Here is a 26,001-nt window from a genome sequence, read left to right as displayed (position 1 = left end):
TGCATTGTGTCTCAGGCAATGTTTATGGCTAACTGACAGCTGTCACTTAGGTTAGAATGAAAGTTGCATTATTTTAAAGGCTGGTCTTGCCTTTTCAAATTTATAACCATGGTGTCTGTAATAAGATTAAACAGAGTTAAGAACCTAGATATAGCAGCCTTCTATTCGAGTAAATCTTGTAAGTTAATTAAAATCACACTATTCCTCTGGTATAAAACATGCATGTGTTTGTGTTCTAGTATGGTGCTATTGCAGAAATTCTGTGTTTCTCTTACGAAGCTGATTATTGTACAAGTTAGCAAGTGCTGGTGCACAGTGGGGCCCTAGAATGATACAAAGGAAGTAGTGAATTTCTTGCAAAGACCTAGCAACCCCTTAATGTTGTGTGTTTTCTTAGAAAGTGCTGCTGCTTACCACAGAAGGGTCTTGTCTAGTACCTGCAATTAACAATTGTCATCCTAAAATTTTGGTACGGATCAAATCACCCAGCTCTTCCAAATTCCACATGTACTTATTAATGCTCTTATCTGTGTAGCTGACCCTGATTTTATCGTTTATTTTGTAGTCAGATGCTGGTTTTAAAAACATAACATTAGATGAAGGAAGAACTTTCTTCTGATGGTTCTGAAAAATAGCTTTTTTCTTCCTGATTGTCAGACCAGGAAGCCCAATGCAGGGAAGAAAGCAATCACTAGCAAATACATGATGCGGGAGTTAAATATGATCATACTGAAATATCATGTGGTATTGCATATTACATGAAAGCTTGCTCTATATATTGACATGATCGCAATTAACTACTCCTCTTTATATCCAATTGTGTTTGTTGTCAAAAATGTACTTAAAAGTATGTGCATGCAATATAAATGCTGAATAATTTGAAAATGATAGTTAATTTATCAGTGAATATTTCGATTGATAACATACATGGTATTTAATATTCTGAGACTGAATTTGCTAGTGCAGTAAATAGGTCGCAACTTTAATCATAAGTCATAGCAAAATACACATTTGTTGCTTTAAAGTAGTTCAGTGGAATTAATGAAAGCAGACTAGATCCCCTCATAAGCTATCTGAAGCTAAGCCAAAAATAGTGGATGTTAATTCCATTTCTATCCTAATCCTTTCTCTGCTTGTCTAACAATTTTCTATATATTCATAGCAGGGTGTTTGTCTCAAAGTTCATGCTTTCTTGTTTGTGTACTCAGGTGCAGATTTCCTTTGAATTTCCAAATCAAAATCTCTCTGATCATCTCAGAATATACCATAGGTATTTTTGAATATGATTACTGTCTTAGAAATGATGCATTTCCTTAAAACAAACAACACAACAACAAAGTTAAGCAAAGCAGTCTTCACCCAATGTGTGTGAAGTTTCAGGTCAGTAAGTACCCAAATCATCTGTGTTTGTGTTCATGTTTCACATAGGTAATCTATTTTCTGGTTATCTGGAAATACACAAAAGACACAAAATATGGTGGCACTGCATGATTATAAAATTATAGCAGAGAGGTTCCATATTTTGATTTTTGTTTTGCTTGTTTTTAAACAAACATCACACCATTCTCAGCACCTGTCTCCAGCCCCTCCCTCGTTTAAAACAAACAAACAAACAAAAAAACACAACTAACTGTTGGTGTACCCACCCAGACACATCTGCTCCTTCCACTTCTCAGAAGCCATCAGCTGGATGCTGTGTGCCTGTACTCATGTGGGAAGGACAGCATCTCCAGTGTGTGTGCATGCAGTGTTGTGCCACCTCTTCTAGGGAGGTTTACATACACGCGAGTTTTTGCAGGCTCTGGGGAATCAGCTCCAGCATTGTGCACGTGAAATGAAGATGTTTGGCAAGGCAGGTGTGGAATTGCATGTCATTTCCGAAGTCTTCGGAAGGCACCACTTGTGCGGGTTTGCTCTGGTTGCAGTGGTAAGTCTGTTTCTGCAGAGGGGATGGTCTTTCTCTGTTTCCTTCCTGTGCTGACATTAGTGATCAGTGTGGCTGGATTGATGATCTGATGTAGTGAGTGCTGAGCCAGTTAAAAAAAAATAAAATAAAAATAAAATCTGGGTCAAGAAGCTGATGCAGTTTGTGACACAGCTGCGTGTGCACTCATGCTAATGTGAAATGTAGTGGGAACACTTGGCTGCAGCAGAGGTGAGCAAAGGCCAGGTCTACCAGACATTTGTTCTGTATCGCCTCCACCAGAGTTCCATGTGGGCATGTCTGGCTCAGAGCCCTGCCTGTGCCAGGTGGGCAAAATGTGCTGGTTGAGTAAGGGCTCGTAGGTCTTTTCAGAGTGGGAAAGGAACAGGCAGTAGAGGGGGGATACCGATGGGTGGCCTATAAGTAGGGAAGTGTTCAGGCTGTGTGTGAAAACATCGCTTTGGATTTCAACGTGATAGAAAAGTGCATTATTGTAAAGGAAGCTGATTCATCTTGTTTCAGTGGGGCTTTTTCTTTTTCACTCTTTTTTTCCCCACCCATAGCTGTGTCCTAAAGTATCTGGTGAGGTGCTGTGTAAGCGTGTGCTCATTGGATTTTAAGGCCCTAAAGTCATGGGGTAATGGTTACATTCATGCTAGCATGGAGGAACATTTGTATATCTGAGCAAAGATAATATTCAAATGCTGTTGATACTTGTTGGTTATAGTTTATATACGTTTTTGTACATGTGTAAGATATGTAGCACTGGCCCATGTTTAGTTATAATTTCAGCTGCAGTGGGAGTCCATATGGGTGGGACAAAAATACAACTCTCGGGTGTTGTCTGAAGGTTTCATTGCAAACATCACGCAGGATATTGTTTTCAGTGATGTTGATATACTTGGACTGTTTCATTCAGGTGAATGTTTCTGCTTCTCATTCAGATGATGAATCAAACTGAAATTTGCATCACCTCTAGTTACACAGGTTTCTGCAGAAATGCTACATAAAGTACTGATCTTGTTATCTGTGTACACGTACACATTTGAATCTTGTCAACTTTCCGAGAGAGCTCTTTAAAGCTTCCATAGCCTTACAGCATTTACAGCAGGTTATGTTTGAAGTTTTCTTTCACTTGAGACTGAATATTTGTTACAGGATATCCATTGGTAAATGTCGTTTCATCCCAGCGTGTGTGAGAGCCTTTGCAGGTGTTATCTTGTAAAGAGATTAAATATAAGGTCTTCACCTTGCAGACAGCTGTGCTCTGGTGTTTAATCCTATTGACTCCTTTGAACTCTATGTGGCAGACTATACCCATAGGTATAAGTGGCTGCAGGATAGATAACATTCTGGAGGAGGGGATGAGGGAAGTATTTTAAAACTGTCCCTTTCCCAGCTCGTGCTTCTTTTCTAAGTGTAGAGGGAAATTCTGCGGAGGCTTCTGAAGAACTCATAGAAATATACCAATAGCCAGCCTGGCAAGAAGTGATTGTTTTTGACTGCAGCTGCACTCAGCAACACCTCTAACCCAGGAATCTGACACTTCATACCTATAAGAAAATATGCTTTTGTTGGTGGTGTTTGTGGTGGTGTTGTTTTTAATGTTGTCATCCTTGGATGCCACCGGTTGGTGGAGTCCCACAGGCCAGAGAGGCTGCATGGCAAATAGAGCAGGCTTGCTGTGGTTGCAGTCCGTAATGAGTTTAACTTCCAACTGAACAAATATGAATGAAGGAGGGGAAATTGCCTTTTTTTGGCATACAGTTTTGTCCAAATTTGAACAAACCCTAATGCTAAAGGATATTGTTGCCTATTGCAAGTCCCTACTACAAAGTGCATGTCAAGACTCTTCTCAGAGAAGTGATTCCAACCACTGTTATTTGAAATGTTGTCTTGCTCACAGTAATTTCATTATGAAAAATAGCCAACCCAGGTGGATTTCAAGTGATGGGAAATTTGCAAGATGAACTGCTAGCTTGCTAAAGTTAACAATGAAAATGCAATCACAAGTGTAAGCGCTGATGGCTGTTTGGATCAGCAGAAGAGCACTTGGTTTGTAGATGGAGCAAAAGGTGTGCTCTTTATCAGTTATGTTGGCAGATGACTCTTTGATCCTGTAAATATCATATTAAAAGGATCATGCTAAAAGCTTCTCACTGAGAGGTTTGAATGTGCTCCCTTGTCGGTCTCTTGGTGTTATGAGTGAACTTTCCTGCTATGTTTACAGAATGCTTTTGTCTTCCATGTGTACATAGCTGTCTTGTTCCACACAGTTGTTTCCTCAGTGATATGGTTCACAAGAAATTGTGAACATTTTCTGTAGGAGTTCTGCTAGGGAGGCAGAATGTATAGAGCAGCACATCTGGTGGAAAGCTTCCTAAAATGGTAACTTGTGGCTCCCACTATACTTTTGCACAGCAAATGACCCAGTAGTACTTGACCTGGAAGCTTTATCTGAAGCAAAGAATAAATGCTCGAGATTTTTCTGCTCAACAGAATGAGTTTTATATGTATGTGTCTGTGTATAGATAGATATAGGTATACTTTCAGTATTTGTGTAGTAAGTTACTTTAATATGCAAGACATCTATCTGATGCCGAAGGAATGTGAGTTGACTACTCACAGTGGAAAACCTGATTCAATTGAAAAAAAAAAAAAAGACTACTAAATCTGGTTAGGTTCAGAAACTTTGACAACTTCTCCTAAATGTGGGTGTGCTAACATACACGCTAACAATTTGGAAGGGCAACAAAAGGATAGTATGCTAACCAGTAGAAGCAAGCGTTTTCCAACAACAGCAGTGGCTGCGTGCGCTGCAAATAGGACAGAACTGATTTTCCTTCCAGCTCAGTGGTTCCTAGGGGAGTTTCACCTCTGGCCTTTCACTGGATCCCTCTTTGCTGCCACCTCCTATCGTGCCTGTGGTAAGCTAGAAGGCATGCTGACCATGCTGTGGGCCAGTTGCGTATCTTCGCCCTATGCTCCCCAGCTTTACTGGTTCTGGGAACACTGGCACTGACTCCATACCGATATGGCAGGGCTCGTCTCCTTTTGGTGATCAAAACGGTTTTTCCCACATCTACTGTACATTTGTATGGGAACTATTTGGTAAAACAGTTGACTAATATAGCGGTGGTCTTGCAAAATGCAATTGAAAGAAGCTTGCTAGGAAGGGTAAGGAAAAAGGGAGAACTTGTTCATTTGTTTAGATTCTCAGGATCTTTTTTGCTTGAAAACTCCAGAGGTGATTGAATAACTTTTGAAGTGATAACATCAAGAGACTAAAAACTGAATATTTTGCTTTGTTTTGACAGTACAGTTAACATTGCTGGCTGATGACCATCATGGCAAAAAGCTATCTTGTTTAAAAACATACCTGCCTTTGCTTAACTTGCACGATATCTCTATACGTCCCCAAAACTGGCTCCAGTAAATTCAAAGGAGATGGTACTTGGCACAGTTTAAATGACTATTGGTAGAAGGTAGAAACCAAGGAGAATGTTTTTGTATTTCCTTCTTAAACTGTTTCTTTTTCTCCTCCTCTGTTTCTTCCAGATTCCTCTTTTTTGCCATGTCAGCTGACAGCCACCAGCTCCACACTCATTCCCACAAGGACACACTGAGTCCTACTTGTCATGGTCTCTTGAATGTCAACAGTCACCCCCTGTCAAAGAGCTCCTCGAGTCTGATCTGTGCTGGGCAGTCAAGTTTAGAGGAAAGGCAAAGCAACAAACTGGAGCTTAGGAAAAGCCATAGTAGCACTGTCTGCCAAACCCTGGGAAACGAGAGTGATGCCAGGAGTGTGCCAAGTCCGAGATGGTCCTTCTCACAGGCTGGGTTGATGGTACCAGATGGATCAGTAGTCCAAACCATGAGCAATCTGTCACCTGATAACAATTCACAGAGCAGAACTAAGACTGCAAACCATTTTGTTATCGTTGAACAGTCCCCAGCATCTTGGGCAGTGGGTGACACTAAGATGTATGTGAAGAGCAGCACTGTTGAGAATATTTCTTCAGCCTGCGTTGTACACCAGCATAGCACATGCCAAATGGAAGAACCAGGAGCTGCTCTTCAGAGAAGCCACTCCGACCTAACTTGCAGTTGCAAACAGCAGAATTGCATTGCTCACATAGAAACCAGTGCTACTCGCTCCAGCCTAAGTTCTTCTAGCAGCAGGCATGGTCCATCAGTGGCGAGGATGTCTTTCCAGTCAGAGAGAGAGGTGTCAGAAACAAATGAAAATACATCTCCCTATCAAAACCTTGGGACTCATCTTCCAGCAATACCTACAGACCAAAAAGTACCCACAAATAGCTTTGACAGCGGCGGTATTCCACGTAACACAACTGTTTACACAGATCCTGGAACATTTCACAGCGCTGTTCTTGGACCCCACATGCCTGGCAATGGTTTCTCAAACAGAACCATGTTCAGTCAAGCCACTGGGATTATTCATGGTGGTCTGACTTATGGTAATATTCCAAACTCTGCATACTCACCTATGGTGATGCCAGTTCATAACAACTCTGCAGTGCCCTGTAATATAAGGCAGGACTCCTGTCTGAAAGTAGATGCTACCGTTCCTGCCTATTGCCATTCTTTGCCCATACCATCTATACAACTTGTTCCGCGGTTGGTATGCTCGGTTAGCGAGTCAGGAAAAGAGCAGGCAGCACCTGGCTATTTTCATTCCTTTTCTACTTCAGACATTCTGACGTACCCTAAGCTTGTGTCTTCAGTAAGTGAATCGGGCCTGGATGCCAAGAGAGTCCTAAAGTGCTGTAGCATTCCTGGAGAACAACTGCAGCATGCTCAGCACTGCACTCAGCAGGAGAGAGCTCCTCCAGAAGCACAGGCCGCCTGTGTGGCCTTTAGCAACCAGCAAGGCACAGACATGGTAATGAAGACCAAGGATATGTGGACTATGACCTCTGTAAATGATTTAACCAAAGGACTGAAAGCAGCTCTTGAGCGTAGAGATGCCGAGGTACAAACTCTTCCCACCATGGAATGCAAATCTGTGGCAACAAGCCCAGCAGCTGCAGCAGAAGGCCACCCACACGTGTTCCCAGAGGTGAACCTGGAGCAGCAAGACTTGGAGGCCCCCAAATCTCCAGTACGTGAAGTGAGATGGGATGATGAAGGAATGACGTGGGAAGTGTATGGGGCATCTGTGGATCCAGAGGTCCTTGGTCTAGCTATTCAAAAACATCTTGAGATTCAAATAGAACAATTCCAGACAGAGCCCCTTCAGCTGGCTGGGAAAAGAAAGGAGGATTCTTTCAATAAGGAGACATCTTCTGATAAAATGGGGAAGAAAAGACCATTCAGAACAATGATGCATTCCCTGAGATACCCAAGTTGTTGCACTCGTTCCAGTACTGCAGTGGAGTGAGCATAGCTGTAGGACAGCCGTGCTTTTTTTTTTAAAATTGTAAACAATGCTGGCTCTTAAGTGTTACCACAAGTACATGTGGAGAATCCACTTTGGTGTAAATGGGAAAAGTTCCGTGGCTGTCAGATACACAGCAAAGCAAGGAAAAACTTACGGTTGGGCAGTACAACAGAGGACATAGGGTTGTCTCCCTGTCATGTCATCTGACTGCTTTGACTGTATTTAATGTAGCCCTTATTCTTCTATGTTGGTTTTACATAATATTGTAAGGAATAAGACCTTTTCTAAATGATGCATCTTTTTAAAATGTTGATTTTTTTTTCTGTATTTTAATAATTTAGGATTAGGAAACTGTTAGAAAATGATACTTTAATCAAAATTCTTAGCTTTCCATCCTGCTCATTAAATTTTGGTAGCTACTCTGCTGTTAATTTATGCTGATGCTGACTATAAACCCACTTGAGCTGTAGACAAAATGAAGAAGTAGTGAATGCTGTATTATAAGTAACTGTAACTTTTGCTACACGGTTCTGTGATGTGACTTTGTTATTACTAGCCTGAACTCATCCCTTTGCAAACTGATGTGTAGTTGGAGGATGCTCCTGCAACTTTCAAAACAGGTTGTAGTTATGATGAATTACACCCTCAATACACAGAACTGATGTTTACCAACTGATGCAAATGTAAAGTATTACCAAAGATGACTCATGTAATGTGAATTATTTATTGAATGCTTATCTCTTGAAGACATGAAACAAAAGCTGTTCATAATAGTCTGTCACACTATCATACCCTACAACTCAAAAGCAGTTTTGTTTTCCTTATATTAAAAGTAATTTCCAGAGAGTTCTGATGTGTGTCTATCCTGAATAGTGGTTACTTTGTTGTGGCATAAGCCACACAGAGGACGGTTTGCATGTAATCTTCACCTGTCCTGTGTTCCATATCTGATCTGATGTCAAATGTCTGCTGAACATGAGATTTTTGTTTTCAACAAAGTACAGCTCAAAATAAGATTTGTTCTGAGTGCCATAGTCATAGAGGCAGGTTAAGGATCTCTTTTCTCTCCAAAACAATTTTGTAACGCAAACAAAAAATTCCATTGAGAAAAAATTCCCATCCATACAGATGTGGTGCAGAGCCTGTTTGAAGTGAAAGAATTGTCAAGAAACCTGCTGGTAACAAAAATAGTGTTTGTATCTATGGATTTCCTATGATTTTGGAAAGGTTTAAAATACAAGACATATTAGTGCACATTTGGAAAAAACCCTACTCATCTGAATGTTAACTACATGGGTAAAATAAGTTGGTTTATTTGTATGGTGGATGCCTGTTTAAAAAAAAAAAAGATTCACTGCATTTTGGGTTCTTTTTTTTTAAATTTAAATACAACCAGGTTGTACATTACATATTCTTCATGTTAGATCTCTGTTCAAGTGTTAACTCTTGCACATGTGAGAACTACCTCTGATTTTGAATGCTTTCTAACTTAGAAAAATCAAAATCCATTTAATTCTACTTATATATAAAGTAGAAGGAAGACATTCTAGATTTATAGTTGAGTGGATCAATGCTAAATCCAGATGCTTGTCAAGCAAGGGTGAAATCAGAGTGTATTCTTTTCTTGAGCCCATTTGAAAAACAGTTAAATTGGGGCTGCATTTGGTACAAATCCTCAGTTTCCAGAACTGGCAACTTTAACACTTTTGCTATGGTGCTCTTTCTTTCCTTTGAAACATAGGAACAGCCACCTGCAAATGCAATATTCCAAATACAGTAAGTCATCCCTGCACGGTGACTGATGTCTCTAGAAGGACTGAACTGCAAATGCTGCGTGATGGCTGTGGGACTGATAATGGGCTGAGATGCTTAGGTCAGTGGTTCAGCACAAATAGCGAAGGGAATTGATAATATCAGTATGCTGATGAAATAGCTCTGAAGAAGTTATAATAATTAATTTCACTCAATTATTGTCTTATAAAGGAGATGTGTCACCATATTTACTGTTACTGTTCCCAGAGGAGAGGCCAAAACCTGTCGGACATTTGCTGCTGGCTGAGTTCATTATCATTGCACACGTGTAGTTTGAGATCATCTTTGGCTATAGGATTAATAGCTAAAGTAGAGACTGTTTTTCTTAATGCTTTAAATAAAAACCTTCCATAGTTAATTCATTCAAATAAATAAAAAAAAAAAACTACCCTGAAGAGTTGCTTAGTCAATGTCATACCAGTTAGTTCTAAAACCATTGCTTTTATTTATTTGGTTTTCTCTGGCAAGTTTAATTTGCTTTTGGCCTTATGTTGCTGGAAGTGATCTTTCAGTTGCTAGCTGTTACAGCCTGGATCCTGAGCTGGTTCTGTTAAGGATGGCCACAAATCTCACCCTTTTTCTTCTTTTGCTTTAGGAACATCTGTGCTAGAATAAGCTTCTCTTCACTTCTGGACGTAGCTTGAGAAACTGTGTCCTGTACAGCTGAGCCAAAAGGCCCCACAGGGCAATGCTGCTCCCAGTCTGCTGAGACTGGAGTGAGTGGGGAGGAAAATGCAATCAGCTGTTCTGTGCCCAGCTGTAACCACAGATGTTTCAGAGGAAAAAAAGCATCTCCACTGTACGGCCTGAGGAACGTATTTCTTCCTGATCGCTTCTCTGCTTATAGACAGTAAGAAATGATGGCAAGCTGGACTAATTGCATTATTGGATAGACATTTAGTCTTTTAAATCCAAAGCAGTAATGACCTGTCTGGAGACATGCTGAGGTAAGAGGCCTTCTGGAAGGATGTTATTCCTTGTTAAAGATGGAGTAATACAAACTGTGAAACTGTGCAGCTTTGCTCAGGAGAAGCCATGTGTGGTGAGGTTAGAATAAAGCGGAGTCTCTGGGCAGGGACAAGACCAGGAATCCTGGCTCCAAGCATGGAGGGCTGGGTGCCCTCAGACACTGCTAGCCCCCTCTTCAGGGAGCTTTTCCAACTGTGAAATTGCAATGTTAATACTTCGCTGCCATCTGTTCCTTTCAGACATGTTGAGGTGATTAATTTGTCTTCCTAAGCCCCTTGAAAATGAAAGCAGTCTATTAGGGCTAAGTAATGCTGTTAATTGGCAAAAGAGAGGGAGGCAGCATGTGGGTTTATGAGATGGAAATAAATCATTCTAATCAACTCCTGCCATACCAGTTAAATAACCTGACTGCATCGGTCATTCGTGCCTTTCCCTTTTAGGACTCTAAGCGAGAAGAGAGAGTTCTGGTTTCTAAGCTGTCTTTTGTTTCCTGCTATTCAGAACTATAGATCTGAAATGATGACAACAACATGCCTATTGAGATTCTTTCCAAAGCCTTGTTATTTAAATAGGTCACAAGATCCAGCTGGCTCTCTGCAAATAAGGAGACTAATGCCTGTGAGCCTCTGGGTAGAGCCCTGGGCAGCTCGTGTCCGCAGCTGAGAGATGGGGCAGTGGTGCTTTCTGGTGATCTCGCAGTCAGTGGCAGCCCGCTCCCCTGCCCTCCAAAGGGGCTAGCTCTAGAGAGCCACATGGCTTGTGAAGGGGAAGAGTTGGGTAAGTTCTGTGGGTTAATGGGAATTTTGTTCCTTTTCTCACTCATAAAGAAGCTTGCAGCCAAAAATTCTGCCCAGTATAAGAATGGGTGTGCTCCTTTTTCACCTATGTAAGCTAAAACAAGCATACCCATTTTGTGGGGCAGCACCTCTACACGCAAAAAAATGGTGATGCTGAGTTATTTCTTCTTGCAGAAGATGCTGTGCAAAGAGGTCCTTGGAGAGGGGCTGAACTGTGAAGTCCTGGTGCAGGACTAAGTACCCAGTCTCTCATGGCTGACTGGCATCAGAGAAGGAAATGGGTGTTCAGCTGTTGGTACAGTCACTTGGATGTCCAGCTTCCATCTTTCTCAGTCGCTGCAAATGCTGGGTCGTGAGTTGACAGCCATCATGTGTCCAAGGGCCAATGTGTTCAGATAGCAGAGTACTAAGCTGTAGCTTTTAAGTCTTTAGAAGCATTAATCCTATCAAATATGTGACCTAAACAGATGTCATCTATCTTATCGGCCTTTCAATACACTACAGCTATGCCACTCAGACAGCCTGTGAAGGAAGCTTAGGAAACACAGAGGAAAGCCCAAGCGAGGAAATGACACTGCAAACCTCCATCCTGTTCCAACCCCCTCCTGCTCGCTTCCTGGCAAAAAAAAGGCAACTCCAACAACAATGCTGCTCATGTGGCTGTGTCTCAGCAATGTAGTAAAGGAGAAATTTTGTCCCCCGTGCAGTTAAAGGTAGCATTATTTCACAAATCTGGATCAAGAGCCTTCCATGAAGTAATGCACAGGGATGCTGCTGGCCAGAATACATCTCCTAGCTCCACCTGGTGCTCAGCAGCTGGCACACCGCCTGGCAGTACAGACCCCCTCCTCCCCGTTTTATGGTGCCTGCTTCTCCTGCAACTTTAACTGTAAAGCAGAGATGGGTTCACAGCTCCGTGTGCAGTGAACCTTGCAGAAACACCCTTTTGTTTGTGCCTTCCAGTGCGAAACTGCTGACGAGCAGCTCTCTGCTGCGTGCTAAGCAGGCAGAACCATCGGGGCTCGGGTGGTGTGATCTGACCTGTGCTGTACTGCCCTGACAGCAGGAGCTGGCCTTTCTGGTCCTTCCCTGCCACAGACGCTTCACCATCAGTAATGATACATGCATAAAGTCAGTCCCTTCTCTCTTTGCAATAGTTGCAGATAATTTACTTGCCCTGCTGCTAGCGCTGGCTGTACTGCGAGTTTCTTCACCCCACATTGGGACTGAGCTGAAATCCCTGCATGCACATAAGTTTAATTCTGCCTTGTGGTCGTGTTGTCTGGAAAACCCTACAAATGCTATTGCCTCTGAGAATCCAATTTCAGGCAAGCCTGTACATTAATTTGAATTTATGGTGTTATGGTTTGTGTTGTTCATTTCTTCCTTGTTTTCAGTGATCTGTATTTGCTAAGTGTTATGACTTTTCAGCATCAACCTCACTCTAACAGAGTTATGGGTTAATTTAGTGCCATGCTGCTGTAGCTGCTTTCTTAAAAAGGAACTTGGAAAAGATAAGTGTTTCTGAAAAAGCAGAAGAGACCTGTTTTGATTGCATAATGTCCGTTGTTCAGCAAACCACTTCTGTCAAATAAAAGCAAACCCTAGAGCCATAACATAGCAAAGCTGTCAGATAAAGCAGCCCTTGTGCCTTAAGCCTACGTCGGGACTCTGGCACCATGGCAGCGGTGTTCAGGATGCTTTGTGTCTTTTCCTCCTCAGTTCTCATTCAAGATTTCTGTTGTTTCTCTCACAGAAACATGGAGTATCTGGGTATTTTATGGCTCTACGTGACATAAAGTATTTCTCTCAAGTGGGGACATGAAAATTGGAGACTCCTACCCAGTACCAGACACTAACCCTTTCCTGCATCGTTTTCCTGGCTTTCTAGCTTTGCAGAAGCCAAATGTCTTTTTCCAAAGACAATTAATAATAACCTGAACTAGTTTAAGTTCATCCCTCCCAGCCCTGCCATAACAAGCAGGAGGTAATGGACGATTTGGAGAAATACACTGTGCAGGAGTACTTTTTTTTCCTTTTTTAAATGCTTTTTGTATTTCTAATCTAGATGCAAAGTGAGTCTCTGGGAACAGTGTTTCAGAGATGATGTCCTGAGGCCACTGGAAACTTTGTGTTTGATAACTGGGCACAAAACTGATTGCTTGCCCTTACCCTGCCTCTGAGCTATCCTCAAAGCAGCCAAACAGAAAGCAGCTGTCCTGCCGTGTCCCCCAAGCCACTCAATTGCAGGGTGAAAAACACAACCCCTATGCTTGGCTTCCAACCCAAAATCCAGCTCTTCGGGAAACTAGATTCCTGAAATGTGAGCAGTGAGCTCTACACTCACATGGTAAGCTTTTCCATTGATGTTCTGACTTCTTAACGTTACAGCATTTTTAACATCCCAAGTGTGCTGTGTAGTTACTAAAAAATGACTGTGTAGCATATACAGGATATTACAAAGGATTTGTTTACTCGACTCCTTCCTCGCTATTTTAAGTTGTCGGAGCCACTGAGTTGGGGATCAGTGAACCACTGTTGGGATATGACTTTGCTTATTGAACGTATTTCTCTGTGTATTCTAGACTGGCCAGCACACCGTGGCAGAGAGTATTTTCAGCCAAATGCCACAGGGACAATTCTGTCAGGCGCTGAAGCAAAGCCGTAGTCTTGGTCTTGGAAGTCTAGCTACAGGTATGCACAGCCTTTATGATAATTTTTCAGTGACACAAATAGCGTGCATTGGAAGTGGCTGCTGTTGAAGCAGTTACGGACAAATAACACTTCATGTGGGCAAATTTTTGTCTGACTTTGGGCCATGCCTGCTTACACGGAAGACGTGGTTAAACCTATTGTAGTCCCACAAATCGTATACAGGAATTCCTCTCATTTGTAAAGCATGGTGAGTAGCACTACGTATACATCATATCTGAACTGAAGGTGCTTTCCGCTTGGTAACTGGGCAGATGTAATTTCTGGCCATTATTGAATCTCCTGTGTCTGCAGAAGCTTGTGTGTGTATGAAGTGGTCACTGTTTGAGATGCTTCTCCCAGCTGAAGCTTTGGAGGCTTTCAGGAGAGAAAAATTGAGGGGGAAAAAAAAAAGGCAGGAAAAGTTGGGTGAGGATTAAAATGACTGTACCTGTGGTTTTGTTTTACTTTCATTGCATACATGGAGTACATGTATAAAGTACACAAATACTTCCCTCTACCATTTAGGACCACCAGCTGCTGCCTGCCCAGCACCAGCACTAGGGGACAGCTGCAGGTGGACGTGGTGTAGGGCTGTGGGGCTGCTGGCAGGGGACCAAGTGCAGGCCTCAGGGAGGGATACGTAGCCACACCACCTGCAGCTGGGGTTGTGGAGACAAAGCAAACACTTTCCTGTTCGCCTGCAAGGATGACTTTTCTCTAATTTCTGCTGCGCTGTGGGCCCACTAGAGGTGCCACTGCCCTGTCTGTCAGACAGCCCCAGTGCCGGCTGAGCTGCAGAGGGTACATCACGTTATGGGGGCTGAACGCAGCGTCACCACAGCTGATCCCCTTCCGTTAAGTTACTGCCATTATTGAAGGAGGTCCGGTCTGAAGGAGTGCCAAGACCATTCTTTTAAAGTGTGTGCATAAGCCCTGTGCGATTTGCAAAGAAAAGCGTTGTAGCACCGAGCCTTCCTCAAGTGCTTTGATGTGGCTGGGGCAGAGGCACGGGGTGCAGCAGAGCGGTCTCTAGGAGACCCCGCTCCCGCTTCTCCTTGGAGCCCCTGTCAGAGGGGGGAAGCGGGGCCGAACGCCCCTGCCCGTCCTGCCGGGTGCCCGCCGGGGGGCACAGCAGGGCCCCGAGTGCCGGTGCCCCGTGGGGCTTCGCGTTCGTTCCCTTAACCCCCCACCAAGCCGGGTGCCCCGGCACGGGCCGTGTCCGCCGGGCCCCGCTGCCCGCGCGGCGCGGCCGCCATTTTGTCTCTCCGCGGCCCCTCGCCGCGCTGCGCGCCCCGCCCGCCATGGCGGCGCCACCCGGCCCTGCAGCCGCTCCGCCGCGCCGCCAGGGGGCTGAGCGGGGCGGGCCGGGCCGGGCCGGGGCGGGGCTCTCGCGAGAGCGGCCCCGGGGCGCCGTTGAGCCGCGGCGCCGTCAGCCCGAGGGAGCGATCGGCGGCCGCACGGTGAGGGACGGCGCGGGGCCGGGATGGGGTGGGGGGGGCGAGCCCTGCGCGGAGCCGCGGCGGCTGCACGGCGCCGGGGGCTGCGGGGCGGGCGGGTACCGTCGGCCTCGGGCCCGGCGTGCCGCGGGGCTAAGGGACGGGCTGAGCCGGGAGCCGGGCCGCTCGCCCGCGGCGCGGAGGAGGCGGCCGGCAGCAGCGAGCCCCCGTAACGCTGCGCTCGGCCAGGGGCAGCGCCGCCTGCGGGGCCGTGTGCCTCGGGCAGAGCCAGGCGTCTGTCCGGCGCTTTTCCAGGGGGCGTTAAGCGCAGAAGTGCGGGCGGTGGTTGTGCTGTACCGTAACGCCGCGTCGGTGAGACCTCCCCGCTCCGGGACGCCGGCCCTGCTGCGTGCGCTGCGGGACAGGGCCCTTCCAGGCCTCGGCTTCCCGGAGCGTTGGGATCCTGCACGGTGCCGCTCCCCGGGCGGCCCCAACGCGCAGCTGGGGCCGGCGGCACGGGGCTGCCGCTTGAGGCTGGGGAAATGCCCTGCCCGAGGCTTAGTGCTCCTTGCCGCCCTGTTTCAGTTTCTCTTACTTACAACTGCTGGAGCTCGCTTTCTGCAAAAGGCTTGACTTACAAAATACGGGGTGTGCAGCCGTTCCGCAGTAGAATAATGCCCCTGGATGAGGCTCCGCACAGGTACTTGTCTGTGACGTTGGTGCTGTGCTCTGTACAATGCTTGTTATTTTTGGATTTAAATGGAAATTTCTGAGATTCGGCTCTTACGCCTACAGTACTTTGCTCCCTGACCACAACTCCCACGCGCCTAATTCGGGATAGTTTGTGAAGAGGAACGCCTGTTTTTAGTGGGGCAGGATGGAAACGAAGAGGGCTTTCAGGTCAAACAGGCCAGCTGGTGTGAAACCACATGAAGCCAGGTCGGTGAAACCTTGGGAACAGCCTGGCCCTGGCAGCTCCAAGAAATCGTTCCGTATTTATAAATAGTCTCTTAAACGCCAGTTTTGTTCGGGACAGCCTCCTAGTAAGGGCTCAGGAAGGTCATCTTTTGAGGGTTTGCACCATCCACTGGAAATGGAAAACAAGGATCTTCTCAGCAGCAGCTGGGATGGTTGTGCTGAAAGTGAAAAGCCAGTAAAACCAGTTTTCTGTCAGCCTGTTAGCAAGCTGTGTGGGAAGAAAGGTTGTCCTCTGCTCCCAGCTGCACTATACATAATTACAGTCTTAAAAAACAATTTTTGTCTGGGAGCTTGAGCTACAAAGAAAATCAAAAGATCTGGAGGCTGAGATTATACAGAGCATTAAGAGGGGTGAAGCTGTCACCACCAGCTTTAGCTGAAGGGGTTTTGTACCTCTGCTGAAGGTTTTAGGTACTGAGAAACAGGCAATTTTTTTTTAAATCTTTTTTTCCCCCCGTAAAGACTAGTAAGTATTTTATTAGCAGCAATAACGCTATCTTCAAGCCTTGTTCAGGCGCGTTGTTGTTTTCTAGCCCCAACTTCTCCCCTGATTACGTGCGCAGAGGCGTGCTGCCTTATCAGCCCGTGGGGCTGCTGGCTGCGCCCTGTGCCTCTGGGGCCACCGGTGGTGGCGGGGGTGGTGGAGCGGGGCCTCACCGCGTCCCTTGGGCTGGGGGAGTTGAGCTGAGGAGCGAGAGACGGCTGTCAGCCTCGGCTGGGACACTGCTTGCAGCGGCTGCGGTCTGAGGAAGCGAAAGAACGGCCATTTTATAGGGGCTGCAGGGAGACTCTGTTCGTGCCGGAGAGAGACTCCTGCACAACAAAGACGAAAAAAAGAAAGTATTTTCAGAGATCATTAGGGGACCACGTGGGAGTTTCTTAAATTTGCCTGTGTCAGGATGAAGTTGCTAATCTACATTGTAAAAACTGAAGCAGCTTTTCTTCAGGCTTCCTGCAGAATTCCCCTGTGACATAAATTCAGAAAATGTTTAAATAGCAGTGCGGTATACTTTGCTCAGACTTGGCATTTGTAGATACATGCTTAACGTCATTGGCACGGCAGTCCTTTAAGTGCATTATTTATGCTCTAAGTAAGCAAGGCAATTACTTTTAGCCTTTCAGACTTTGACTGTAGTTGTTGCATAAGAATATAATAAAAAAAAATATTTTTTTTTTCTTTTGAGTATACGACAGCTTTGAATATATCCAGTGTCATTGTTTTCTTGGCTGGGTATCTCCCTGTCTTTGTATTAATAATTTTAGATTACTTCTGAGAGCTGGGCTCCCATTTAGGTTTTCCTGCAGGATGTACGTCAGACCGTGGATGCATATTTAAGCGTTTGGATCATACAGGTACAGCCATCCAAAACAAGAGGGGCAAGAAGCAGCTCTGTTGGTTCATGTTGTATTTTCTTGTTGTATATTCATGTTGTAAACTGCAATTGTTGGATTGCAGTTTGTGCAGTTGTGGAGCTTGGCAGTTGCGGATTAACTAGCTGCTCAGTAACACGAGCTCTGTGGTTTTGTTGTATTTGGAATACTTTTTGAGTTCTCTCCAGTGGGGTGTTGAAATCTATGTAATATTTTGATTGATAGATATGAACCTTTTAATTCTGCTGAGGGTTTCCATAGCTGTTATTGCTGAGTACCTGTTTTAACATTTTAAATGGGGTGTTTTCTACAAATCTGAAGTTCAGAGATCCTGTGAAATCTTTCAGGAATCCGGTGAAACTGAACAGGAGAATTGAAACTCTTGGGTAACAAATACCCACTATTTAGAAAACGTTTTTACTGATGCTTCCCATTTTTTCACTTAAAATCTGTATTTAGCTTTTTTTCCTTATTTCCAAAATCCTTACTAGCATAACTTCTTAGAAATATTGTATCTGAGCCCTTTTTACTTGAGGATATGCTGAAGCTAAGTAAGTTACTAAGGCTGTGACCGTAACAAAAATAACGGGCAGCCACAGTAAGTTTTGGCCCTTGCAACTTAGTAAAGAGTGGTCTGTGTCAGTGCTTGGGTTTTGAGCTGATCAGACTGTATAAGAATTTTCTTACTTATGAGGGAATTTAAGGGAGCTGGTTAAATTGCCTGCAGGTGGAAAAAGGGTGACTCAAATAGTGACTGCCCCTTGCCAGGCCATTCTTCCCCAGCTCCCGCAGGTCTGCTGAACCCTGCCCAGACCAGCTCCCAACTGCTGGAGTCTGCTGGCTAGGCAAAAATGCCAGAGGAATGTGAGCAGCAGGGAGGATTGCCTAAGCTCCTGTGGTTGGACCTGTTGTCAAGAATCTGTTGGTTTTCCTGTGGTTGCGTAAATTCCCTGGGCCAAGGCATTTCGAGACTGGTGTCACTTGCGCAGAAAGCTTCAACTGTGTTCAGAAAACTTGCGTCGGTGTAGGGTCTTAGGCTTTTTTGTTCACCTTAATAGTGAAGCAGTCCAGATGGTTCTTCATATGATGCCAGTCTTCTTCCCTTAAAGAGGAATAGAAACTATTAAGATTTTTGTTTGTCTTATTTTAGGAACACTTTAAGAATGAGTCCACCACAAGATAGAAGTAGAAATTCCTGCAGCAGCGAGCCACTGGCGAAGTGCCTTCAAGCAAAGAAGGACTTGGAAGCAGCTATATCTGGAATTGTCAAAGCTGAGCAACAGATTAAAGAGAACTGGCGGGAGGTAATTTTTAATTCATTAGAATGCATTAATAACTAATACGACTTTGATGACAGTTTTAATTACTCCAGAGTACTTTATGATATGATGATGGTACGAAATCTCCCTAGAGACAGCCAAGTATCTTGGTGTATAACGTGGGCGTGTTTTTGATAAAGTTACTCCTATGCTACTAGCTTAGGCACGCAGAATTTTCTGTAGCTGTTGGCTGAAACATCAGAATAGAGAGAGATTGCAAACAACCCTGTTATTTGATACTCCTTCAGAGGTAGCCTTGGAACTTGCACTGCCTTGGTGAGTCATGTGCTGTGGGCAACTGCGGTTAGCGTTTGAGAAATGAATTGGTACAGAAATACCGCTTCTCTGTGGCAAATATTTTGTAATTAGCACGGTATATGCTTGTTGTGTGACAGATATTACAGAAGTGGTACCTGTCGCCTTACAGGTAAAAGCTAAGATTCACAGCCACATAAGTCGCCACCTGGAATGCCTGCGCAGTCGTGAAGTCTGGCTGTTCGAGCAGGTAGATCTCATTCAGCAGCTGAAAGAGGAAGCGTTGCAGCAGCAAGCTCAGCAGCTGTATTGGGTAAGATCTGGCTGCAAATTGATTTTGTTGCACTGAGATTTTTAAATAAACTGTCTCTGCAAGTACTTTCTCCATTGTAACTTTAGAAGCGAAAACAGTAATGTGTGTTTTGTCTTCGTGCAGTATTTGGGACAGTTCAATTGCCTTATTCATCAGCTGGAACGCTCCTACAGTAACGAACTAGCAAACCAGATTTCAGTTTGTCTGGAGAGGTAAATATTGTCTCTGCAAGCTAACACAGTTGATACTTATTTTGACTTATGAATTTAATCCAATTTGTGATTCGAGGAGAACTAATAATAGATCTAATTCATAATAATAGTTCCTAGAAGTAAGATCTTTAAAGCAGTCTGAAGTATGATTCCTCTCATCTTTATCAGATTGAAAAACCCAAAACAGAATCATGAAAAGCAGTGGGTGTGGACATGCACATTTTTTCAAATATTAATTGTTGAAATATGAAGGAAGAACTTGTGTTTTGTTGGATGTTTACTTTCTTCATGGTTTATGAACAGGCATCTCCCTATTTTTGTGCAAACAGTAAAAATCTTTCAGTTAATTAGTGCCAAGTCGCTTTGGAAACCTTATGAAATAACAGACTGATTTCCCAAAACATGACAGATGACATGGATAAGGTTGCAATTTTTATAACATTTCTGTAACTACCATCTTATTCTTTCAGACTGGAAAGTCTTACTCTTAAACCAGAGGAGTCTTCTGTCCTGAATTTTGAGGCTGACACATCCTACCTTCGCCAGGCTATTACCTCATTTGGTTCAATTAAAACAATGGTAAGCATCAAGACTTCCCTGGACTGCAATACTTCATACCCATGTATATATGTATATATAGGCAGTATTGCAATATATTCCAAGTGGTATTTCCACTTTCAGTTAGAGCTTGAATAAATCTTGTGTACAAGTCATATAGTTCTAGCTGTGTAATACATACCCAGTGTTTTATTAATTATGCACCTAATTGTGATTTTCACTGAGCATAGATCTAGTTTTGTATATGTTACTTTGATATTTTGGCAGAAACGGAGGGAATTATGGTTCCAGCAAGTGAAAAACTAATGTTAATATTTTATTTAGATGTTAATACTTATATTGCAGAAAGCCATCTATGATGTATAAATATTTTGGGATTCTTATGTAAGCAGTGTATCTTCTGTATTATTGGAGATAATTCTCTTAAAAGGCAGTCGAATGGAAGTAGTATTTTTAGAGCAAATCTTTGTGTTTTTTAAATGTTGAGAAAATTATTAGCTATAAAGAGCGACCAGCTGTAACTGCGCTTTGCTTCTGCTTCATTGTAGAAGTCATCCTAGAAACTGGGCAAAATTGAGATTTAAATTGAATTTTACTCTTCTTTCCTTATAGCAAACCTCGGAGAGAGAGAATGCTTCTCCCTGGTTCCCAGGGCAGAATTTTGCCCTAGTGAACTGTGAGCAGGTAAGATTAGGACTTGTATCTGCGAATGTTTCACTGTAAGGAGTGGTAAAAGGAGAACTCAGGCACAGTATATTAGCTTGCTTGAGAAATGACTTCTGTTCATTAAGATGTTTGAGCAGCTAGTAGCAGTTGCTGTGGTAAGCGTCAATGATCTGATGTTCTAGCTGCTCCAAGAACAGACATGCAAGGAGATGTATGAATGTGAATTTGGAGTTTGGTTGTCAGTCAAAATGTTTTAACCGAGTGTTGTCGCGTCAGGGCTTGGAACTGTCCAATGAGGTTTAATCCAGGAGTTCACGGGAAACAGGATGTTGGGCTCTGCACAGAAACAGTGTCAGTGAACATTCAGAGAGCAGCAAATTAGTAAGGGGAAGTGTGGTCAAAAGGAGTGTTATGGCTGGATTATGCATCAGAACTGTGCATTGTAGAAGTTGGCTTTTCCTTTCTTATCATTCCCTCTCTGAGTAATCTAGGATCACAAAACAATCCGTTGGTGCGATGGCTTAAAGTCATACAGATAATTGAAGATTTTTTTTTTCTTAACCAGAAGGAACTTAGGGTTTTTCTTTTGGTTAGAAATACTGATTTGATGTATTGACCATTTTGATGTTCACCATCAATTGCCTCAGCCATTACACACTTCCATAACCAAGAATGTTTTTTACCAGCAGAAAACATTGTGTGGGACAGTGGGTGCCTCGCTTGCTGACTGGTTACTTGGAAGCAGACCTGTGGGTGTTTGCCAGGCTCCATATATTCCCAGCACCAATCTTGAAGAATGGGTTACCCAGAAATGTGTGTCGGAACCCAGCCAGGTACGCCTTTTATGCACTAACCTAGTTTAATAAAGGGGACAGTGATTGGAGATGCAATATGGTGGAAATTAAATCTTCATTAATTCTCTTCACTCTGCCTCATGCTCCAGTAATACTTTTGCACTTACCAGAATATTCCAAGTTAAAACTGTGCCAACAGTTACTGAACGTTGTCTTTTAGTGCTAATAAATGCATTTTGATGTGTTTTTACTAGGATTTAAGTTCTTCCAAAGTCTGTTATTTTGAGCAAGCCTGGGGAAATCTGAAAGATTTGGAAAACTGGCTCCTGCAGAATCAACAGCATGATGTTGCTGGGAAGACAGATTCCCCTGCTCGCAAGGACTCCACCTCTACTTTCAACTCATCCTTTTCCATGGAAAAGGTGGAGGAATTGGAATGCCTTGAACAAGAAGAGGTGGACCTTTCTGACTGGCTGCTTACGCCGGAGGTGGAAAATGGAAGTAGTGCTTCAGATGAGAAATGGAAGTATGAATTCAAACCTTTTAGGGAAGAATTTAATTTGAATGATTGGCTCCTCAAAGCTGAAACGTGTACCAGTTGTTGTGGCAGCCAGATCAAAAGCGTGGAAATTGAGAACCTGGGAAATCTGAAGTGCCTGAATGAGCATCTTGACGGAAAGAAATCACCCACTACATCTGCCGTAAATGCTTGGCTTCTTCAGCATCCCCAGGCCCCTTTCAAAGTGGAAGATGTGTGCAAAGCTAATGAGCTGTGCACCAGCTTTTCAGAATGCGTGTGTGATGAAAACTGTGGAAAAGTGGCCCTTTGTAAATGGCTTCTGAAGAAGGAAGGGAAGGATAAAAACGGAGTTCCAGTGAGCCAGAAAGCTGTACCAAAGCCTGAGCATGAGAAGACAAAGTCTGTTGCCAATACCTGGCTTAACCCCTCACAGCAGCTTGCAGGGGAGCCTGTTAGCGTAGAGAAAGTGGATTATTCAGCAGAGATAGCAGAACCATGGAAAGTACTGCTCGAAAGGCCCCTGACAAGCTGGCTAGCAAAGTCTGAGCACAAAACAGAAAGTGCAGAAGAAAAGGCAAGCAGGGAAAAAGCAAATAGTTTCAAGAGTCCTTTCGTAGACCTCTTGGCTCCATTCCACCTTCCCTTGAATGTAAACAGTTGGGTGTTGACTTCAAAGAACCTAGAAAATGCTAACCCACCTCCAGTGGAAGATAAATGGCTCCTACGCAAGAAAGCGCAAGTGAGCATGCACATAAGTTTTTGCTACTGCTGTGTTTTAAGCTCTTTTAATGTTTTCAGCAATTATTACTTAAATAATTAAGTAGATGAGGCCAGTGTTTAACATACAAAAAGAATTAATTCTGAAGTATAAATAGTCTAATATATAGTCTAATAGTCTATTAGACTTTATTAATCTAAAAATTAATTTATTAATTAAATAAATTTAATTAATATTAGACTATATTAATCTCAGAGGTTCAGGGTTCAGTTTTTTCTTTATGAACACCTGACAGAATTTGAAGAGGCACTAGAATGTCTTTATGTTTAGCTATCATTAATTAAGGTGATTTCTTTTCCAGGAGTTTGGCCTTCCTACAGTTTGTGACCTTTTTGCCTGTATGAAGCTCAATGGAGATAATGAAAAATGGCTGTATCGCACTCCTTTACAGGTAGGATGCACAGAATGAATACCTGAGCCTAAACATAACTTGGGTACAGAATAGAGGAGGCAGCAGCTTTCATCTTCGGAGACCTATGAAAGTAATATTTAACAGCATCAAGATCAAAAAACGAGTAGATGTAGAGCTTACTGACATGGTTTAATGGTGGATTTGGCAGTGCTTGGTTAGACTGGGCTAGCTGATTTAGAGGTCTTTTCTAGCCTAAATGATTTCTGTGATTCTGTAAGGCTTCCTTCCCAAGCACCTTCTTAGCAGCTTGGACCATTCCTTTTTTTTTCATTACTCCTTTTCTCTTGATTCCAAGCCAGGAAGGGAATTGAGTTCTTGACTAGATCACAATTAAACATTGATATTTGAAATCTTGGTAACTTCTGTTGTAACTAAAACATGCAATTCACGTCTAAATGTCTAGGTGACTTCTTACCTTGGTAGTGTATTTGCACCTGATGCCATGTTTGTCCTTTCTGCCAAGGTAACTCCTTATCATTGTTTTTAAAAATGAGAAAAGGCATTCTTCTTAGCAAGTAAGAGTCCGTCAAACCCTATAAGGCAAGATACCAAGTTCTAGAAACTGTTTTAGAATGATTTTTTCCAGTGTCTTATACATGCTTTTTCCAGAACTACTCTCTTCTGTTTATCATAGATTAAATAGAATAATCCTATTTTAAATTTTAGATGTGAAGAACTGGAAGCATTGAAACTGTCCCCTTCCTGCTGATTAATTGCACATCACGCTGAGTGACTGCAGCCAGCTGATTTCTTGTGTTTGTGTTTGGCCGTCTGCTTCTTCTTCTAAAATTATAACAAAAAATATAGGAGTTATGGTGCAGAAGATGCCTCTTTATGATTAATTCTGAAATGTAAACCCACTGAGCGTAAGCGATCTGACACTATAGAGGTATTAGTGAATTTGTATCTGTTACGGGACTACATGAATCTTCTTGTAATGGATCATCACTTGAAGTATGCTGAAGCCAGTGCAAGTACAAAGCAGAATCTCTCTGGTGCTGTCAAATGTCCACTGTTGGCATCAACTTCAGAAATGTTGCATTTACTTTCAGCTGCTACAACTTTGATGTGGGTTGGGTTCCAGCTTACTGGGGTTGTGAGGTAGCTTAGGCTGTATTTGGAAGCAATTTTTTTTATTGAGCAGTTGTTTACTATAAAGGTCTTGTTTGCATTGTGTATTGCTGTCTCCCAGCTGAGTATGTGTAGTCTAGATTTTGAAAAATACATGAATTTGTGGGACCTGACACATGACAGGAGACTTGGAAACACAGTCCTAAAATAAAACTTTCTTGCAACTTTTTGAGCCAGTCAGAGGACAGGGTGGACATGGGTTTGTTAAAGAAATAGGACAAAGCTGGATTGATGGGCTTTTCTAGAGTATTCACTTTCAAGCATCAGTAGATCCAGAACCTGCTGTGTCCCCAGCATTCAGTAACTATTTGAATTTCACTGGGACAGCTGTAAAAATGAAACGTGTATCTTTCTGCTAGTTTTAGATAATTCAGAATGAACTTCTGTTGACTAAGCCACTGGAAAACAGGCATCTTAGCCACATGGTATTTAAAGGTAATACTTGGGGAATCAGATGCTTTCTCATCAGATTGATGTTTTAATTGGGAAGCACTAACTCAGCAAACTGTGGATCCCACTGTCTATTCCACTGTAATGTTTTAGCTGTGGAATTTTATTGTTATGCATATAAAAGTGGGATTCCAATAATTCTGACCCTTATAGCTGTGGACATATGAACACTATCTCTTTAGGTATTTAACATTTTGAGTCCATAAAGGGAAAAAAAAAAAGCAGTCAGATGGAAATGTGGATCACATCTGTCAGTTTGCATGAAAAACTGTGAAGTTTCGTAGTTTCTGGTACAGCTTCCAGTCACTTTAGTCTTAATGACTACAGAAAATAGCTCCCCCTCCTCTCCATCACTGAAGCCTGCCCGAAAATAAAAGTGGCCTCAATTCTTTACAATGCTGTAGAAAAGAAACTAGCAAGACCCAACACGTGAACACATTCCTGTCTGATACAACCCGTGTATTTAAGTTTTCAGATGGGTACACTGCACATCTGTAACTAGATCCCGAAAGGGCTTAACATCAGCGGACCACTAGAGGCTTGTACGTTAATAGTTGGGGCTTTCTACTGAAAGCAGAAAGATGGTTTTGAAGTTCTTTTCCCCTTTGAATCTGTCCTTGTTGCTGCACAGGAAGACTGCACTGTGACTAATTCCAATAATAGCCTAATTTGATTAGCAGTTGAACTTACTGAAGGTGACCGAAGTGCAGCCCACCTCCTGTAATTCCTTGTAGTCCTCATTGTGTGCTACCTTGTCAGTTTCATTGTAAGCCTTTCAAACTTAGGGGTATGTATTCCTTTACTTATTAACTGACTTATCACTAATTGATATTTATGTAAAACATCGATTAGTCTTTTCCATTAAAAATAATTGCAGCCAAAGCGTGTGATACGGCTTCTTTGTAAGGTGGTTAACAGAAGAACGCCGAGGAGACTGGCCTGGTTAACGTCTGCTCAGAGGCTGCCGCAGCAGCGTGCCCATCCCAGAGCAGGGTTCACGGCTTAGTTCTTTATGTGGCCGCTGCCCGCACGGCCGTGCAGCCGGCTTCTGCAGCCAGGGAGCCCTGGTGCACGCCTGGCAGGCAGCCTCCTGTCTGCCTGCGCTGGAACAGAAGCCCTTGGACACTCAGCTAGTACGGCTAAAGCACCCGGCCTTTATTCAGGAGCTGCAAGAAACAGATTTAGACAGAATGGTGCGTTTGAGTCCTGTT

At 43.3% G+C, this 26,001-nt stretch overlaps 2 protein-coding genes across 14 annotated transcripts in view; both read left to right on the top strand.

Annotated features, from left to right (window-relative positions):
- The window catches only part of GPRIN2 (G protein regulated inducer of neurite outgrowth 2), a 32,965-nt gene extending 20,378 nt beyond the window's left edge, over nucleotides 1-12,587 (top strand). For 5 of the 10 annotated variants that reach the window (XR_013952924.1, XR_013952925.1, XR_013952928.1 and 2 more), the window contains 2 exons: nucleotides 5,483-10,883; nucleotides 11,078-12,586. Coding sequence is in view for 1 of the 10 variants with exons in the window: in XM_080597868.1 (XP_080453994.1) it covers nucleotides 5,499-7,325 (1,827 nt within the window). In the remaining 9 variants the exon portion in view is untranslated. Of the gene's footprint in view, nucleotides 1-5,482 lie in introns of all 10 variants that reach the window. The other 5 variants (XR_013952922.1, XR_013952923.1, XR_013952926.1 and 2 more) reach the window with 4 other exon arrangements.
- Nucleotides 12,588-14,844: 2,257 nt separating this feature from the next.
- Nucleotides 14,845-25,672, top strand: NCOA4 (nuclear receptor coactivator 4). Of its 4 annotated transcripts, none has more exons than XM_080597865.1 (10): nucleotides 14,845-15,057; nucleotides 18,533-18,686; nucleotides 19,129-19,269; nucleotides 19,393-19,481; nucleotides 19,952-20,060; nucleotides 20,652-20,723; nucleotides 21,395-21,538; nucleotides 21,754-22,758; nucleotides 23,099-23,188; nucleotides 23,876-25,672. In XM_080597865.1, the coding sequence occupies exons 2-10, from the start codon at nucleotides 18,546-18,548 to the stop codon at nucleotides 23,879-23,881; spliced, it is 1,797 nt and encodes a 598-aa protein (XP_080453991.1). In that variant the 5' UTR covers nucleotides 14,845-15,057; nucleotides 18,533-18,545; the 3' UTR covers nucleotides 23,882-25,672. The 4 variants fall into 4 exon arrangements, with proteins under 4 accessions (XP_080453991.1, XP_080453992.1, XP_080453989.1 ...); XM_080597866.1 differs by having other exon boundaries at nucleotides 14,904-15,057; nucleotides 21,392-21,538; XM_080597863.1 differs by lacking the exon at nucleotides 14,845-15,057 and adding an exon at nucleotides 15,343-15,733 and having other exon boundaries at nucleotides 21,392-21,538.
- The last annotated feature ends 329 nt before the right edge of the window (nucleotides 25,673-26,001 follow it).

This window comes from Anser brachyrhynchus (genome assembly GCF_964034855.1).
Source record: "Anser brachyrhynchus genome assembly, chromosome: 6".
Classification (NCBI taxonomy): domain Eukaryota; kingdom Metazoa; phylum Chordata; class Aves; order Anseriformes; family Anatidae; genus Anser; species Anser brachyrhynchus.
The sequence above is the reverse complement of the archived record's forward strand: the minus strand, read 5'-3'. Positions and strand labels throughout refer to the sequence as shown.